Here is a 19,167-nt window from a genome sequence, read left to right as displayed (position 1 = left end):
CATCGGACAATAGAATCCGCCAATAATTACTTAACCTTACGAATTCGACGTGGTTACTGCCGGTAAATCCGTCGTTACTCTACAACACTAAATCCGACGGTACTTAACATTTTTCTTGTAGTGAACCAAGTTAAAATTCATGCATGTGTTTGCATTCTGTTTGGTTTAATGTCATAGGCATCCAGTCATGAGTCACATACGTCATAACATAAGTAAATGAGAAGCATCTAAAAGTCACACCACGTTGACTATCAAAGACTTTTGAAAATAATAATCGAACAACATTGCATTGTTTCTTACCCTTCTCTTGTACCATCTTCAAGAACGATGCAGTACAAAGTAATACGCTACTCGATTGAGTTTAAAAAGACTATTATACTATAAAATGATTATAAGCGGGATATCAACGACATAGATACATAATATTAAGCACTTTTTCAAATTCATATTAAGAATGAAAGATAGGTGATTGTTTTTAGTCATAGTTATGCAAAGTGAGAGAATTATGATTTTCTGTAGGTCTTATTTTATCTTTATTGAGTAATTACAATTGTGGTTATGATGTTTATTTTTTTTAGATAATTATCTTGATATGAGTAAAATTTGTCATTGTTTTTACCTTTATAATTTAGTATGTCCACTTTTTATGTTAGTATCACTAGGTCTATTTATATCTCCTAACTAGTATCAAGATCCTCACTATTTTCAAATGGCTTTCAAAAAATAAAAACTTGTTATTCACTATTTTTTTATAAATTATTTTACATAATAATTTTATTTCTAAAATTTTGTATAATTTGAGTATCAATAACCAATATAATCTAAATAAGACTTAAGCCTAATTTAAAAATATTACCCGCGACCTCTTAGATGAGTACAAAGAGATGATCTCATTTAAACTATAACTCATTCGCCAATTTACATACATATTTATATCTTATATTTTAACTTGTTTTAATATATTTTTATGCAATTGGATTTATATATATTAACATGGGCATGTGCTATTTATAATATTAGAATTTAGAACACAATCCTATTTTGATGGAGTAATTATTTATAATATTTGATCATCTTAGAATGATTTTGCATTTGTTGGATTCAATTATAATAGTAATTTTATTAAAATTATAGTAAAAATGGTTAATTCTTAAATTGTTATAAAAATATTTTTAAAAAATAATATAATATTTTCAAAATATAACTATATATTAAATAGAAATTCTAATTTTTAAAATTATTATTTTATCTAATCAAACACTGTAATCCAAAAAAAAATCTGCCAACTACTCTGTATCACTTAGTTCAAGAGAGCAGAGTACATTAAATGAGCGGATAAGGGATCGTTAGATTGCATTTATAGCCAATGCAACTACTCCTAACTTTGTGGCGCGTTACTCTCACTCAAGAACAATCTTCTCTTCATAAGTGATAGTATTAGATGTCGGTATGGCCCTTCTCTCTTTCACCGTGATTTATTCTTTTTTTAGCATCCATATCATCAACTTTTCCTTCTTTCAACTACTAACCCTGTGGCAATGGCCAACGACGGCCCTCTCAAAACTTCGCTCCTCTTCCTTGCCACCCTTATGTTGATAGTTGCTCTCTCTACTCATTCCTTCAACAAGATGTTAGTTACCTATGTTGTGGGAATTTTGGGTATTGCGGGGTTGCTCTTACCTGATTGGGATTATTTCAATCGCGACTTTTCTCGTTGGCCTTATCCTGTGACTTCTGAAGAAAGAACTTCCCTTGCCCAACCATCTGGATTTCAAAGGTAGTAACTTGTTTTCTTTTTTTTTTTTTTGTTCAATTATATATCTTTACGATTTATGTAATTTCAATCAATTTGACTTCAAACTAAGTTGATAGGTTATGAATGTAATTTAACTAAAAAATAAATTTTATTTCTATGAAATTTATAGTAAATCAGATCTATATTACTCTGTTAGTTAAACCTGCATAATTGTATATATATTTAAGAGTTCTTATTTTGGACAAATTTACATATTATTACTGTTTAGGATAGGACCATATTTGAACGATTTTTTTGATACATATGATGCAGATTTGCATATTCTCCTATGAGGGTGATTGCTTACAGCCTAGTTTATGGATATGCCATGTATAAATGGTGGGAGTACATATCCAACTGACAATAGATGATTTGAAGTTGTGCCATTTCATCTCAATTTTAGTCCAAATTTTGTTGATTTAATTTGTTTACAATTTTACACTTTTGAAAATGTGTCTATTTTTTGTAAGAAGCGGAGATTTTAAGGGATTTTTAATCTTGTAATTATTAAGATTGAACACTAGAAATTCCAATGATGTTGCCAATATTCTTTGTATTTTTTTTTAATATTTATGTATAAACATTTGAAACTAAGAGAAGAAGATGGTACAAATATGTTAGACTAATTATATGTTAACTATTTTATTTAATGTGATGTGAAGTAGTTGATTCTAATTTTTATATAATTAATTTAAATAGCTTGAGATTATTTTTTTAAATAACATCTTAAGTATGAGTACATAAAAATCAAATAAATAAGTCAAAAAGACTTTATTCTTATATATAATAAGTTTGGAAAAAATTTTTAAAATAAAAAATAATAAAATAATAATTAACCATAATTAATTTTATAATTTTATTATTTTTAAATTTTATTATCATAATTAAAAAATAATTATATATTTATTATTTGTTTTATATCAATTTTTTCATTCTAAAAAAATTTAATCAATATATTTATTTGATACTACTCATATTATAAATTGAATTCCAATTAAAGTCATCGAAATTTGATAATTTATTGAAGATTTTTTTTTTTTTCTGAAAATGTGAATATCGAAAACAATAATCTTGTTACGATGACAACAAAAATTAACTATAAGAAATTTTATACATCTATTATTGAAAATTATTTTTAATTAATTATTGGTTGATTTTAATTATTTTTTTAAATTTATCCCAAAAACGATAAAGTTACGTTGGATCATTTTATTACATTCAACATTGAAAATTCATAACATTTTCATTTTAAACATAAGTAATAAACTAAATTCTCAACTAAATATTTTTTTTATGGTGATTAAACAATTATAATTGCCTAATTATTGAATATTAAAGATTTTAATTTTAATAAGATGGGTAAACCACTGAAATTTTATTGAAATATTTAAATGAAAATAAAGATATCTCTAATGATTAAAACAATAAAAATAATTTTAAAGGATTTAAAAACTAATACAAAATTAAATATTGTATATTTATTATAAAAAAATTTAAAAATTAAATTTTGATACAATTTTTAATCATGATTAAAAAAATTATTTCTAGAATCTAGTGATTTTAATTTTATTAATAAGTAGATTTTTTGCAATTATTTTTTGTGAATTGTCAAAATTTTTTATAAGAAATGAAAAGGAAAATCTATAAAAAATTTTATTCATATTTTTTTATATACATTTTAAGTAGTTATCTAAATATTTTTACATAATTTTGGATTAAATAGACAAGCTTTTGTTAAATATAAATTATATTGTTTTTATTTTTGGAAAACAATAATTATTAATATTATTTTTTTTGTCAGATGGATTGAACAACTTCCAATTCTAAATATCTCCTCACTGCATACTCACTGATACAACACAAGAATAGAGGGTTCCTTTTTAAATACTCGGTGCATTCACCAAAATTTGAATCCGAATACAGAGGTACGTAAATTACCATCTCTAACATGTTAAACTCTTGTTAGGACAATTTTGTTTTTGAATTGGGCTTTGTAAAATTAGGATATACAAAAAGTCCACTTTATTATATAAGGGTTCTATATGTAAACCCAAAAACAAGCAGGCATCAAGAGTTCTTCTTTGTTAGGGGGGAAACAGAGCATTTTAGGTAGAAAAAGATGAGGCTGCTAACGCACAACATGTTACTGTCGAATATAAAGGGAATGGAGAAGGGTTTCGGCTGCGGATCGAGGCAGAGAAGGTGGTTGAGAAGCCCGTTGAGAGGAACGCGGATTTCCTGCGAAAGATGTTCGAGAAGGTAGAGTGGAAAATGGAGTAAGCCCAACTCCCGGAGGAGGTGGATTCCGGCATGCTTGAGGTGGACGAGTTCCTGAATAGGTTCCACGCACTTTTCGAGCTCCACCTCAAAGAAGGCGCCCTCATCTGCCCCAACCGCAGATTACAGGGTATCCGGATCCCTAACATGCTACTATGAGGTTTGATTACCAGCCTGCCTTTTCTTTGATTATTAGACTTGTGTTGTCTTTTGTACCCGCTCAATCTCATTATGTTTGGTTGTAATTCACCACTTGTATTTCTTTAGTTTTCATCGTACATTTGGTTACACTTTTTTTTATCCTAAACATTGTACAAATCATTCAGTGATTACGTCCCAAAAATCATCACTTAGTAACATATTCATATATTAAAGATAATGCAGCCTAGTTTATGGATATGCTATGTATAAATGGTGGGAGTAAATATCCAACTGACAATAGATGATTTAAAATTGTGTCATTTCATTTCAATATCATTTTACACTTTTGAAAATGTGTCTATTTTTTTTAAGGAGCGGAGACTCGAAGGAATTTTTTTAATCTTATATCTATTAAGATCGAACACCAGAAATTCAAACGATGTTGCTAACATTCTTTGTATTCGTTTTAATATTTATGTATAAACATTTGAAAGTTGAAACCATGAGAAGAAGACGTTACAAATATATTAATTTTATTTTAACTGTATTTTATGTAATGTGACGTGAAGAAGTTGATTCTAATTTCTATATAATTAATTTAAATAGCTTGAGATTATTGTTTTAAATAACATTTTAAGTATGAATACATAAAAATCAAATAAATAAGTCAAAAAGATTTTATTCTTATACATAATAAGTTAAAAAAACTTTTAAAATAAAAAAATAATAATTAATCATAATTAATTTTATAATTTTACCTTTAAATATTATTATCATAATTAAAAAATAATTATATATTATTTTTTATTTTATATCAAAATTTTCATTCTAAAAGAATTTAATTCGATGTATTTATATGATGCTAATCTTTATAGTAATACAAATGGGGAGCTCATATGTTAACGTGGTGCTCATACATGGAGTCTGGGAGTTTATTTACTTAGATGTCGTCACTAGAAATTTTTAGATTTATGTTTGCTTAGGTGTCGTCACTAGAAATTTTTAGATTTATATTTATAAATTATAAATTATTATTTGCTTAGTTTGTTATTTTCAAATTTTAAATTATTTGTTTGGGTTGTTATACTTAGGTTGTTATTTTTTAATTTTAAATTGTTTTACTTAGGTGATTATTTTTTAAATTTTAACACTATTTTTTTAAATTTTGTTGATTCTTTTTAGCACTATTTTTTAAATTTTTGTAGATTTATTTCAAAAAATTGCAGCTACATACGTAAATTTAAATATATTTACGTTAATTTTGAATTTTAAAAATTGTTAATATATTTATTTATTTTATCTGCAAATTTAATTCAAATTTAAATTAAAGTCAATCAAATTTAAAAAATTTTAGCTATGAGTCAACCATAAAAGTATAAGTTATGAGATATGTATAGCACCACAATTCAAAGTACATCAAATCCTTCAATAATATGTGTGTACGTATACAAGTGATACGGTTATGGACACTACCAAATTACGGAAATTCTTCATTGCCATACTCAATTGAGAAGGTTTGACTCAATAAAGACGTGGCGCTCATACGTTGAGTCTGAGAGTTTATTTGCTTAGGTTGTTATTTTCAAATTTTAAATTATGGGATAAGTACTTTTTTCGTCCCCAAGGTCTGGGGTCGAAATCAAAATCGTCCCCAACCTTTTTTTCTTATTAAAATCATCCTCAACGTTACAAAACGTTATAAAATCGTCATTTTCTATTTCGATTTTAGTTTTTTACCAAATTACCCTTTATTATTAAAAAATTATAAAATAAAATAAATATAAAATAAATAAATAAATAAATAAAAAAGAAGAAAAGGGGGTGGGGACTGGGGAGAGAAAGAAAGGGGGGAGGCCGCGAGAAAAAGGGAAGGGGGGAGGAGAGGGGAGAGAAGGAAACCGGAGGGGAAGGAGCCGCGCTCCACGCCGTCCAGTCGCACCGCCGTCGCGCCGTGCTCAGCCCGATGCGTGCCCCGCCGCGCCTCGCCGCTAGATCCGCGCGAAGGACAAAGGTCCGAGAGAGCAGAGAGGTAGAGAGGGAGAGAAGCTTGGCGCCGCCGTACATCTTGCCACGCCTCCTGTCACTGCCGCCCCCACTGACCCACCGAACCCGTCACGCCTTGCCGCCAGCTGCGCCTCACGCCGTCACCCATGGAGCCACGAGCTGCGCCAGTCGCCGCTGCTTCACAGCCGCTTTGCCGTCCTGTCGCACCGCACCACGGCACCACCGCCCTGCCGCCCTGCTGTCCTACCGCACCGCACCGCACCACCCCACCACTGCTTCTTCTTCTTCTTCTTCTGTGAACTGATTTTTTTGTGAAATTTCTGGATTTTTGGTAAAAATTTGTTGTGGAATATTGTTGTTGCTGAAATTTTGGTAAAATCTGTGGATTGAATTTTTTGTAAAATTTGTTATGCATGTTGTTTGAATTTTCTGTTGATGATGATGATGACCATGAAGAGAGAGGCATGAGGAAGGGGGTGGGGGTTACGTTGAGGGGGTGAGGGGGTTACGGTGAGGGGTGAGGGGTGAGGGGTGGGGGGTTTCGGTGAGGGGGTGAGGGGGTGAGGGGCTGAGAGAGTGGGATAAGGGGTGGGAGGGTTACGGTGAGAGGGTGAGGGGTTGAGGGAGTGAGGGGGTTACGGTGAGGAAGTGGGGTGAGGGGTGGGGGGTTACCGGACGGTGAGGTGTTGGTGTTGGTGGTGGTTGTGGTGGTAATGTTGGTGGTAAGAGGAGAATGATGATAATGATGATATTTTGGTCCAAAAATTTAGAAAATGACGATTTTATAACGTTTTGTAACGTTGAGGATGATTTTAATAAAAAGAAAGGTTGGGGACGATTTTGATTTCGACCCCTTGTGGACTAAAAAAGTACTTATCCCTTAAATTATTTGTTTGGGTTGTTATACTTAGGTTGTTATTTTTTAAATTTTAAATTATTTTATTTAGGTTGTTATTTTTTAAATCTTAAATTGTTGTAGTTAGGTTGTTATTTTTAAAATTTTAACACTATTTTTTAAAATTTTGTTGATTCTTTTTAGCACTATTTTTTAAATTTTTGTAGATTTTTTAAAAAAAATTACAGCTACATACGTAAATTTAAATATATTTACGTTAATTTAGAATTTTAAAAATTGTTAATATATTTATTTACTGTATCTGCAAATTTAATTTAAATTTAAATTAAAGTCAATCAAATTTAAAAAATTTTAGCTATGAGTCAACTATAAAAGTATAAGTTATGAGATATATATAGCACCACAATTCAAAGTACATCAAATCTTTTCTTTACATACATCAAAAATATAAAATTTCTCTACTTATTCTAATGGCTGCTATACACAAGATTGGAGAAATCAATCTTATAATCAACAATTTGTGTGTATGTATACGAATGATACGGTTATGAACACTACCAAGTTATGAAAATTCTTCATTGCCATACTCAATTGAAAAGGTTTGACTCGATGAAGACGTGAGTTTTCTACTAATTTTTTTATTTTATTTCAAATTTATATTATTTATATTTTAAATTTGTTTGTTTATTCCCATCTAATTGTTCTTTGATTTTTGTTTATCAATTCTAAGGAGGAAAAATATACGCCTCGGTTAAGAGGGTTTTTGTGTCTCGATTCGTGAATTTGCTAAAAGAAGAAATATCTTACCAAATAAGATATTTTGGTGTTGGACTCAATGAGGGTAATTTCAAGACTACACATCATGAGTATTGTGAGTTTTGACACTCTTAATGCTCTTGGGTACTATTACACCTACTTAGTTGGTAAATTTATTGTTTTAGAAAAAGTATAATTTATTTATAAATTTATTTATTTTATTGATAATTTTGTTGTGTTTTTCTTTTTAACAAACTTATTGACAATAATTTTTTTATTTTAAATCATTTCAGATGTTGGATATCTTGCTCGAATTGAGAGTGAGAGGACTCTTGAAAAAAATAACAAATCTATTAAGTACACTATTATTGAATTAGAAATTGATGATAAGTAATCATATATTTATTTTTATAAATTTAAAAATTTTGATATTCTCATCTTTTTAATTGTTATTTTAACTTATTTTATTATGAATATTTTTATTAGTATTATTAATAGGTAACAAACGTTTTTATTCAAATACAATGTTTTTTTATTAATAGTATTTAAATTTTTTGAAAAATCAGTTCGGATTGATTTTGAAAAAAGTATTTAATTTTTTAAAAAAAAGAATTTTGATAGAAAACATTCTTTCTGTAATTAATTTTTTATGAGTTTAAAATAATTAATTAACTAATTATTACTTTTTTTAAATTGTGTTTGACGTTTTAATTTTATTGTTAATTTTTTAATTTTAAAATATAAAATATATATAATTTGATATTATTTTATTAGTAGTTACTTTTTTAGTTGTAATTATTTTTTGTTTATTTTACTATAAAAAATATATTTAACATTAAACATTCTATTTGACATAAAAAAAATAATAGAGTGTACACTTTTTGGTAACTATGCACATGAATTAAATGCTTTTTTGGGATCGACAATAAAGATAGAGCTGTTGTCGTTTTACAATTTGTTAGAGTGAAGTTATATAACAGTAATATTTATCAATAATTATGTGAATTTTTATGAGTTTTTACTCATTTTTTATGTGAGTTTTTACTCATTTTGTATTAAATTAAATTTTTAAAAAAAAATTGTTTTACAGAATTTCATGTATGGCACAAAAATATTCTTCAATCTTGAAGAAGCAAATGTCATCCAATTTATGGGTGTATATTTTTTTTAATTATTTAGTTTAATATTATGTGTGTTATCTAACGTAGTTTTTTCTTTCGCTTTATTTATCTATCTTTGTAAAATTTGAAGAACCTAAGGGCAGGGACGGTTCTATGTACAATGGTGTGGGGGCAAGCGCCCCCACTACGATTTGAAATTTTTTTGAGTAGTATATGATAATAATATTTATTTGCCCTCATTACATTATTAAATTTGACTCCACAATAATTTTTTACTCAATTTTTGGTACTTAATCGTCGATTTAAAAATTTTATATTAGAAATTCGTTAGAATGATTAATTCTCAAATTTAAACGAAATTAGTGTTCCTTTTTAAAAATCAACTCAAAAAAATTATTTATCTTATTTTTAAATTAGCTTTAATTTTTGCATAGTAACTGTATTAATTAAAAGAACTTTTTTAACTATAAATATCAATAAGAGTCGACTTCTAATTGCGTTGGGAAGTGAATTTTTATATAATTATTTAGTGATATATATAAAAAGAGAGAAATTTTTATGGTAGTGTTAAAAGAAAACTTATTTAATTTTTTAAAATAGAAAACCTAAAACAATAGAATTTTAAATTATATATTATTATTTAAATTACTATTTTAGTATTGTAATTTATATATTAGATATTTTAAAGGCTAATTATCTTTTACAATAATAAAATATAATCATAACAATAATCATGTTATATGTACATAAAAAATAATTATTTGTATAAAATATATATTAAAATATAAAATACACATTAAAAATAAGTTAAATAATACATATATATATATATATATATATATATATATATATATATAATGATTAATAGATAATTTAATATTTAATTTTTTATATACACATACTATTTTTATTATAAAAATTATTATGATGTTTTATAAATTTTGCCCCCACTACCAAAATTTTCTGGATTCGTCACTGCCTAAGGGTAATATCGGCAGAATTCTAAATGAGGTTGCATTTTTAAAAATTTATCAAGGCAAAACTATTGAGCAGTTAAAAGAATTAGATACAGTAATTTTCTTTTCTGTAAAAAAGTTGAGGAAAAAAATTAATTTAAATCTGTTATACATTGATTATTTTTATTTATTCATCTTTTTTATTCAGGTATATCTTTTAGATTTAAAAACTCAGTGAATTTAAATCATTAAGTTTTTTTTTTTTTTTTCAGAATGTTGTTTGTGTTGTCTTGGCTACTATAAGTCATATTATAGATACTCCAGACTGGTGGTACGGCCAATGTGAATGCAACAGGTCCACATATGCTTTTACACAAACTTTCAAATGTTCAAGTTGTGACTGTCTCCTTTTATCCATGACTCCAAAGTTATGTATTTATTTTTTTAATTTAAAGTCTAATCACAATGGATTATATATTGAATAAGTCTATGTTTAATATTTTTTATGCTGTTTTATTTTATTAAGCAGGTACCGAATAAAACTTAGTGTCATTGATGACTCTGACTGTGCATATTTCGTAATCTTTGACAAGGAGGCAAAACAAGTTTTGAAAAAAAGCTGTATAGAGATACTTGATCTACACCTATTGATAAGTTCTAACCAATATTTTTTTCTAAAAACATTAGTGAAGATATTTTTAATGGTAATTTTTTATTATTTATTATTAATATACTATATAATACACTAGAGAAAGGAGATCTATCAGATACACCTACACTTTTACTCAACCTAATTGATAAGACCTTCCTCTTCATCGTTGAATTTCAAATATCTGATAGTCCACATTTTTCACCTTCTTATAAAGTTAAGAAGTTGACTGATAATGTGGACCTCATAAATAAATTCAAAAAGTCTCACCCTATTCAAATTGTAAGTACAGTTATAAATGTACATTCTATTAAAAATTAATTTATTTTTCTCTTCCTTGATCATTAGTAGTATCTAATTTATAAATAATAATTAATAACTAATTATAATTTTAGAATGTTGACTACACCGGTGGTTTGCTTCCAACTTCAAAGGCATCTTCAATCATTGAAGGAGAAAAAGTAGAAGGTGCTAAGGTATTTGTTCAAAAAATGAATTTTTTGTTTGTTTGTTTTCTCAAAGTTAGATCTTTATTTTATTCACAACAAATTATTGAGATCAAATCAAAGGTGAGAAGGAAGTCTTTAATTTGACATAGTATTTTATACAGAATTTGTTGCTTGAATTCTCCAATGAAGTTGCAGAAAATGATGAATTCGAAGTGTTGGAAAATGCTATTACACTAACCAAGTGACTATCCTAGGAGTCGGAAGATTCGAAGGTGTAAGGAGATACCTCAACTTGCATGAAGATCAAGATTGAGAATGAAACTTGAGAATTTGGATGCACATGTTTTGAAATCCATTTTAGAATCTATCTAATAGAATAATGCCAAGCATATGTTTATTTTGGTGAAAACCAAGGTTCTGAAAATCAGACCGGACCGGCCGGTTCAACCGGATTAACAAAAAATCGGTCACTTGGCCGGTCCGATTGATCTTTAGAACCATTCTGCAAAAAATCGGTAAAAAAACTGGTCAAACTGGTGGTTAACCGGTGAACTGGACGAACTGGCCGGGTTTTTAATGGCACCAATTTTTTTTTTGTCTGAAACGGCGTCGTTTGACGCGTAGAAGGGAACAAAAAAGAAAAAGAAAAATGAAAACCCTGAACGTTTGAACCCCACATAGCCCCAGCCCCTTTTGTTCAGTCCCTCACCTCACCACACCTCAACCCTAATTTCCTTCCAATCTTCCTCCAACTCCAACGAAGAGCAGCCGCCACCATCACGGCTATCCATTCTTCATCGTGGGTCGTCGGTGCTTCTCCCCTCCTCGCCCTGCTCCTCCCCACCTCGCCCTGCTCCTCATCATTTTTGGCCGTCACCTCTTCTCTGTTTCCGTCAGTCTTTCCGTTGCTGCCTCTTTGCTTCGCACCGTGTCTCGTCGTCATTGCAGACGTTGCTTCTCCTTGCCATCGTCGCCTCTCAAAGATCTGCTTGGAGCTGTTGGCGTCGCAGTCTTTATCGTCGTTGTCCTCGAGCCCTCTCTCTCCTTCTCTTTCTGTTCGAGCTGAATTTCTTTCTTCCTTGCCGTCACTTCCCTTCCTCCCTCATTGCTGGTAAGCGTGCTACTTCAATTTATGATGTTGCTGATTTTCTGAAATAATGGTTGTTTTGAATGATTCTGTTGAATTTTTTTTTGCAGAGTTAATTTTGTTGATGGAATTCCAAGTTGGGGTTGATGGTTGATTTTAACAGTGGTTGTTAATTTTGTTAATTTTGTGGTCTGTGTTGGGGATTGTTGGTTATATCATTCTGAATTTAATTTGGATGCTGATTGCTGAGTATGAATTCTTTGTTTATTTTTTCTGTTTTTGGATTTTCTAACTTTGGATGTTGAGTTCTCTGTGTTTGGATTCGAGTTTTTATTATTGAATATTTGATTAGAAGTTTTTGTTAAAATTTTTATGATTCTGAATTTTTTGTTGCTGGTGGTTTGACTTTCCATGTAAGTTTGTTATTCTGATTTCTTTTTTGTGATTCTTGAACATGATCTTTTGGGTTCTGGCCTCCAAAAGCAAGAAGTGTATGTTGTTGCCAAGGATGTGATTAGAGGTAAAGGAGAATTGTCCTGAGATGATGAACCTGGATAAAAGAATTATGTAGCACCAGTTTATTGTTGTACAAAAAGTCAGAGAGAGTGAAAGAGAATTTGAGAATGAAGAAAGAAATTGATTTAATTATGATTTGTAGGATTCTTTTACACTGAAATGGACAAATATTTTTAATAAGTTGCTTTAGTTTTTATAATATTTACATCTATATTAAATTTTATTAATTTTATTATATATTTTATTTAAAACGGTTTAATTACGGTTCGATCTCGGTTGAACTATTGAACCATTCGGTTCTCACAACCTTGGTGAAAACATTGTCTTTTCTTGAGTTGTAATTTTTCTTTTGGTTCTTTTCGATTTTTATGTTTGGAATTTAGAATTTTTTTAAACATAAATTGAAGTTATTTGATTATTATTTGTGATTTTATTTTTAATTCGATTCACACTGTTGATATTTTGTTAATTTCTAATTTAGTATTTAATGTCATAAAGTTATAAATTTCTCATATGAATTATTGTTGATATAATTAAGTTAGTTATTAATTTTTAATGTGTACTTATTTTTATAAAAATCTAATTATAATTTTTAATTAAAGTATTATGTTTAAAATTTTAAATTTAAATTCAAATATAATTTAATTTTTTTAAAATTTAAATTCAAATGTGTACTTATTTTTTTAAATTTTATATAATTTATAAGCTATTATGCTAATTACAGAAGATTATATTAAAGTAAATAGAATTACCAGTCTTATTAAAATATGAGGTAATTTATACTATTTAAAAGAAAATTTTAATTTGACATTCTTCTATATTTAATTCTGTTTCTAATGTTGTTCTAATAAAATTGAATTAATTTAAAAAATTTTATTTAAAAATTTAAAATTTATACTAACTAATTAGAAAACTCTATTTAAAATTTGAAATTCTAATACTAATTCCTAATCAAGTGACTTCTTAATCGTTTCAATTTTTAAAATTAAATTTTTTTACTTGCCACATTTATAAATTTTCTCTTTACTCAATTTACATTGTTATCTTTTATATTGTTTCTGTACAATAGAAGTACTTTTATTTTTTTCTCTCTTTTTAAATATTTTTCTAAATTTACGTAATTTATAAGGTTATTAATTTTTAGATTGTATTTAATTTTATTTATTTTTATCGACAAATGATAGGATTGATACAATTTATGACGAAACTAATAAAAATTATTTTTAAATTAACAAATTCCTATATTCCTAATGAACAACGAACGTTTAATTAGGAAATCTTATTTAAAAATTTAAAATTTGTACTAGCTAATTAGGAAATTCTATTTAAAAATTTGAAATTTGAATTCTAATACTAATTTCTAATTAAGTGACGTTTTAACCATTTCGATTTTTAAATTTAAATTATAAAGCTATGAAAAATCAAGGTATTTTACTATGTTTTTTTTTTATATATTAAGATTGTATTCTTTTATTATTTTATTTTTATTAATAATATTAATAGTTTTATTTTAGAATTAATTATTAAATATTTCATAAAACCACCATGTGCTTTTGTTAGGACTAAACATGACTGATGACGAACTGAAAAACCTTTTCCTTATTGAGATTGAGAAGATATTCAGCAGCAATACGAGATCTTTAAGAGACTATCAATCAATTCCATATCTTAAGATGTCTGATGTTCGCCTTTTTCAGAATAAGCTAATAGAGGAAGAGTTAGTATATGACACAAATGAGTTGACTCATACAAACTTATATACGGAACAAAAGATGACTCATGAGCAAAGGTTAGTATTCGATGAGATACTCAATGCTGTTATTACAGACTCTGGTGGTTTTTACTTTGTTTATGAGCATGGTGGGTGTGGTAAGATATTTATTTAGAATGGACTTTCTTCTGCTATTCGGTCTAGAAGAAAGATTGTTTTAAATGTCACATCCAGTGAAATTGCGTCTTTACTCCTACCTGGTGGCTGAACGGCTCATTCTAGATTTTCAATACCCATTACAATCATTGATGAATCTACTTGCAACATCAAGCATGGCAGTTTGAAGGCTGAGCTGCTCATCCAAAGTAGCTTAATAATTTGGGATGAAGCTCCAGTGCTCAATAAAATATTGTTTGAAGCACTTGATCGGACACTCAGGAATCTTATGTCAGTTACTGATCAATATAGGACACATCAACCATTTAGTAGTAAGGTTGTTGTTCTAGGAAGTGATTTCAGGCATATACTTTCGGTAATTTCGAAAGGGAGTAGACACGATATATTGACATCAGCTATTAACTCATCTCATTTGTGGTCGTTTTGTAAGGTTCTGAAATTGCATACAAACATGAGGCTTTTAATGTCTTCTTTAGATCAAGATGAAGGTGAAATGAATAGATTTGCTAATTAGATACTTGATGTTGGAAATGGAAGTATTGGTTCTGTTGTTGGTGATGAATAAGAAATTAAAATTTCAGATGATCTATTGATTACAACTACTGATGACCCTCTCTCTCATTTGGTAGACTTTGCATATCCAAATTTGTTGCAAAACATGTCAGATTACAGCTTACAGGTATTTTCAGAGTAGGGCAATTCTTGCACCCACGCTTGAGAGTGTCGAGAAGGTAAACGATTTTGTCTTGACAATCTTTCCAGGGATGGAAAAGGAGTATTTGAGTTCTGACACAACATGTCAAGCTGATGAGAATGAAGATGTACAACAAGAGTGGTTCACACCAGAGTTCCTAAATGATATCAAATGTTCAGGACTACCCAATCACAAGTTGACTTTGAAGCCAGGAGTCGCTGTAATGCTACTATGAAACATAGATCAGACTTCAGGTTTATGCAACGGGACAAGATGAATAGTTAACGAACTTGGCAGCAACGTAATTGGAGCGACGGTAGTGACCGGTAGAAATATTGGAGATAAAGTGTACATTCCAAGAATGAACTTGATCCCTTCAGATTCAGGATTGCCATTTAAGTTCAAATGGAGACAATTTCTATTAACAGTATGCTTTGCAATGACCATTAATAAGAGTCAGGGTCAATCATTATCACATGTAGGACTTTACTTGCCAAAATCAGTGTTCACCCATGGACAACTTTATGTTGCTTTGTCAAGAGTTAAGAGTCGCAGTGGCCTCAGGGTTTTAATTCTAGACGAAGACGGCAATCCAAAGTCATCAACAACAAATGTCGTGTTCAAAGAAGTTTTTAATAATATTTTGGTAAGAATAATATTATTTTTATTTTAATAGCATGTTATGATTTACACTTTTGTATAAATATTTACTGTAAATATAATTAATTTATCTATAACTCTGTTTTTAGATTTGAGATAAAATATGTAACAAGGAGCACAACATCATATGCTAATTGCTTTTCTAATGAAGTTAGTAAGATAATAGGTTGTCGATAAATTTTTATTAGCCTTTTGATATAAAATTTAGTATAAAATTGACATGCTATTATTACAGTTATATATATTTTTATGTTTTTTCATGTCTTTCTCCTTATGATTCAAGAATATTATAGATTTCAAAATCTTCTATTTACTTTTTACTTTGAATAAAGTTAAAACAGCATATTCAGTACGTTTATTATATAACGACGATGATTGTGTTATACTAAACTCAAAAGATTTATGATTATAAAATATTATTTTTAATTTAACATGTCAAATTTAAATATAGTGAATTTAACACTAGTCATATTATAGATTAAGTTCAAAGTAATTGATTTTTTGTTTCTCAAATGTGAGTTTCAAAAACAATGATCTCGTCATGATGACAACAAAAAATTATCTATAAAAAATTTTATCCATCTATTATTTAAAATTATTTTGGATTGATTTTGATTATTTTCCCAAATTTATCCCAAAAACGATAAAGTTACACCGGATCATTTTATTACATTCAACATTAAAAATTCATAACATTTTCATTTTAAACATAAGTAATAAACTAAAGTCTCAACCAAATATTTTATTTTGTAAACAATTATAATTGCCTATTATTGAATATTAAAGATTTTATTTTAATAAGATGGGTAAACCACTAAAATTTTATTGAAATATTTAAATAAAAATAAAGATATCTCAAATGATTAAAACGATAAAAATAATTTTAAAAAATTTAAAAATAAAAAATCAAATATTGTATATTTATTACAAAAAATTTAAAAATTAAATGTTGATACAATTTTTTAATCATAATTAAAAAAATTTATTTTCAAAATTTAACGATTTTATTAATAAGTAGATATTTTGCAACTATTTTTGTGAATTGTCGAAACTTTTTATAAGAAATAAAAAGGAAAATCTATAAATAAAATTTTATTCATATTTTTCATATATACATTTTAAGCAGTTATCTAAATGTTTTTACATAACTTTGGATTAAATAAACAAGCTTTTGTTAAATATAAATTATGTTGTTTTTGTTTTCGGACAGTAATTATTAATGTTGTTTAAAATTGTTGTTTCTTTAGCGTGTTAAACCATAATTAATAAGTAGATTTTTTGAAGCACTTATATATATCTTTATATATTGTACCTTTGAGACATACTCAATAATATACTCTTTAGAATTATACTCTCTAATTTTAAATATTTAAATTTAATAATTTTTAAACTATTTTCAAAGTTTCACTATCCATATAATTTATCATTAAAAATTTACAAAATTAATCCTTTTTAATTAGTTTTTAAGTTTCGATCAAATAATCAACAATAATACTCATCACATTAGCCACAAAAATTCAGAATAAAAAAATCAACAACAACTTCTAATAATTAAGTAATCAATAATTTTTAATAAGAGTATCATTTTTATTTCACACATAAAAGAACTCAATAATAAAAATCCTCTAATCAAGAATCATACATTTGTAACACAAAACAAATTTCAATTCAATTACAATTATTATCGAGAAATTTATTGTCGAAAAATCAAATTCAACAATAATTTATTTATCTAACGCTAACATCCAATACTAAACTCAATAATATTTAACGTGTCTTTTTTCGTAAAATCTAACAGAAAAGAAGGAGATGCTTGTAATTTTGTTTTGGAATTAAACATGAAGTCATGAAGAGCCTCCTTATTCGAAGCATTCAATTTTGAGTTTAGAAAGATAAAAAATGACAATCATAGTCTAAAATGCAGCATCACATACACCACATAAATAACGTAGTATACATGACATTTAACGTCTGATGTGATATTTAATGTGATATGTAAGACAATTTTATTAAAAATTGGGAGTAAACTGCTATTTGTACCCATAAAAATTGAAAACGCTGACATATTTATCCATAGAAAAAGAAAATTACCATTTGTATCTATGAAATATGATTTTTACAAGCAAAATTATCCAAACCCTAAAAAATTAAATAAAATCCCTAAACTACCCCTCTCTCCACCACTACCACTATCATCTCCTCCCCCATCCTCTCTCTCTCTCTCTCAATCTCGATGGAGGCGGTGTGGGTGCCATGGCCATCGTAGTCCCCCCAAACTTGAACTCAAACAACATCACTCAATAAACTGGTGAAAGTCCGCGGGCTAGGATCAAGGGTTACAGCTTTCACAGTCCCACTCCTCTCGTTTCAGATTCTTTCTTCCTTCTTTCGCAGGCACCCCTCTTTCTAATTTAGATTTTCGCTTTGACCCAGCTTTCGGAACTCCTCGACAAGAGCCTAAGCCCCGGCTTTGTCCTTTGCCTGACACTTGAAATGAAATTCTTTTCTTTGTTTGAGTTAGGAGTTTGACTTTATCGGGAGTGGATTCGATCAGAGTCATAGTGGAGCAGCTACTGTTGGAAGATGGAATTGTTTACTTTGCCAACTCTTCTTTCAGAACCTCGACCTAAAGTAGCTCTAAGAAGAAGTCGGGGGGAAGACTTTGACTCTCCGACTCTCCGGGTGCAGCGGGGAAGTCCCTTCCAGCGACGCAGCTGTCCCTTCATAGTGGACTTGCACTATGAAAGTGCTCTTCTTCTCCGGAGAAGTGGCAGCAAGTGTTGCTGTGACCGTGAGGATGAAAGAGAGGAGGGTGTGGTAAGGAGCCATTTGAGCAGCGGTGGGGACTGAGTGAGAAGTAATGGTGAGAGAGTGTTAGAAAGGGAAAGAGGGGTGGTGGTTGGGTGAAGAGGGTGGTGGTGGAATTTGAGATTAGAAAGGGAAAGATAGGTGGTGGCTGGGTGAAGAGGGTTAGGGTTAGAAAGGTGATTGGGTGAAGGAGGTGGTGTGGTGGTGAAGATAAGGGTAATTTAGAAATTTTATTTAATTTTTTAGGGTTTGGATAATTTTGCTTGTAAAAATCATATTTCATGGATACAAATGGTAATTTCTTTTTTCTATGGGTAGATATGTCAGCATTTTCAACTTTATAGGTACAAATAGTAGTTTACACTAAAAATTGGCATAGCAGAGTGGGCCAAGAACATATGCAATTTATGAAATAAATAGTTAAAAACTAACAAACAAATTAAATTTAATTAGAAATTTAAGTGACTAATTTAAATTTTTTTAAAGATCAAAGTGAATAAATACTCTTAA

General features: G+C 28.6%; 1 protein-coding gene and 1 long non-coding RNA gene across 2 annotated transcripts; both read left to right on the top strand.

Moving 5' to 3' along the window:
• The first annotated feature begins 1,397 nt into the window (after positions 1–1,397).
• On the top strand, positions 1,398–2,421 carry LOC112765331 (signal peptidase complex-like protein DTM1). Its single transcript, XM_025811239.3, has 2 exons — positions 1,398–1,777; positions 2,069–2,421. Exons 1-2 carry the CDS (start codon positions 1,539–1,541, stop codon positions 2,154–2,156), a joined length of 327 nt encoding a protein of 108 aa, XP_025667024.1. The 5' UTR covers positions 1,398–1,538; the 3' UTR covers positions 2,157–2,421.
• A 9,243-nt stretch (positions 2,422–11,664) lies between these two features.
• On the top strand, positions 11,665–12,787 carry LOC112766467 (uncharacterized). The gene is made up of 2 exons (XR_003184354.3): positions 11,665–12,115; positions 12,202–12,787. It is a non-coding gene; the product is annotated as an uncharacterized lncRNA (long non-coding RNA).
• Positions 12,788–19,167: the final 6,380 nt, after the last annotated feature.

Source organism: Arachis hypogaea, chromosome 17, assembly GCF_003086295.3.
Source record: "Arachis hypogaea cultivar Tifrunner chromosome 17, arahy.Tifrunner.gnm2.J5K5, whole genome shotgun sequence".
Classification (NCBI taxonomy): domain Eukaryota; kingdom Viridiplantae; phylum Streptophyta; class Magnoliopsida; order Fabales; family Fabaceae; genus Arachis; species Arachis hypogaea.
This window is presented reverse-complemented; position numbering and strand designations above follow the sequence as displayed.

What these genes read in the sequence shown, in the direction of transcription:
- LOC112765331 (XM_025811239.3), top strand. Translation starts at nt 1,539, where the DNA reads ATGGCCAACGACGGCCCTCTCAAAACTTCGCTCCTCTTCCTTGCCACC. An exon ending in CAACCATCTGGATTTCAAAG is followed by an intron (nt 1,778 to 2,068) that starts GTAGTAACTTGT and finishes CATATGATGCAG; the next exon opens with ATTTGCATATTCTCCTATGA.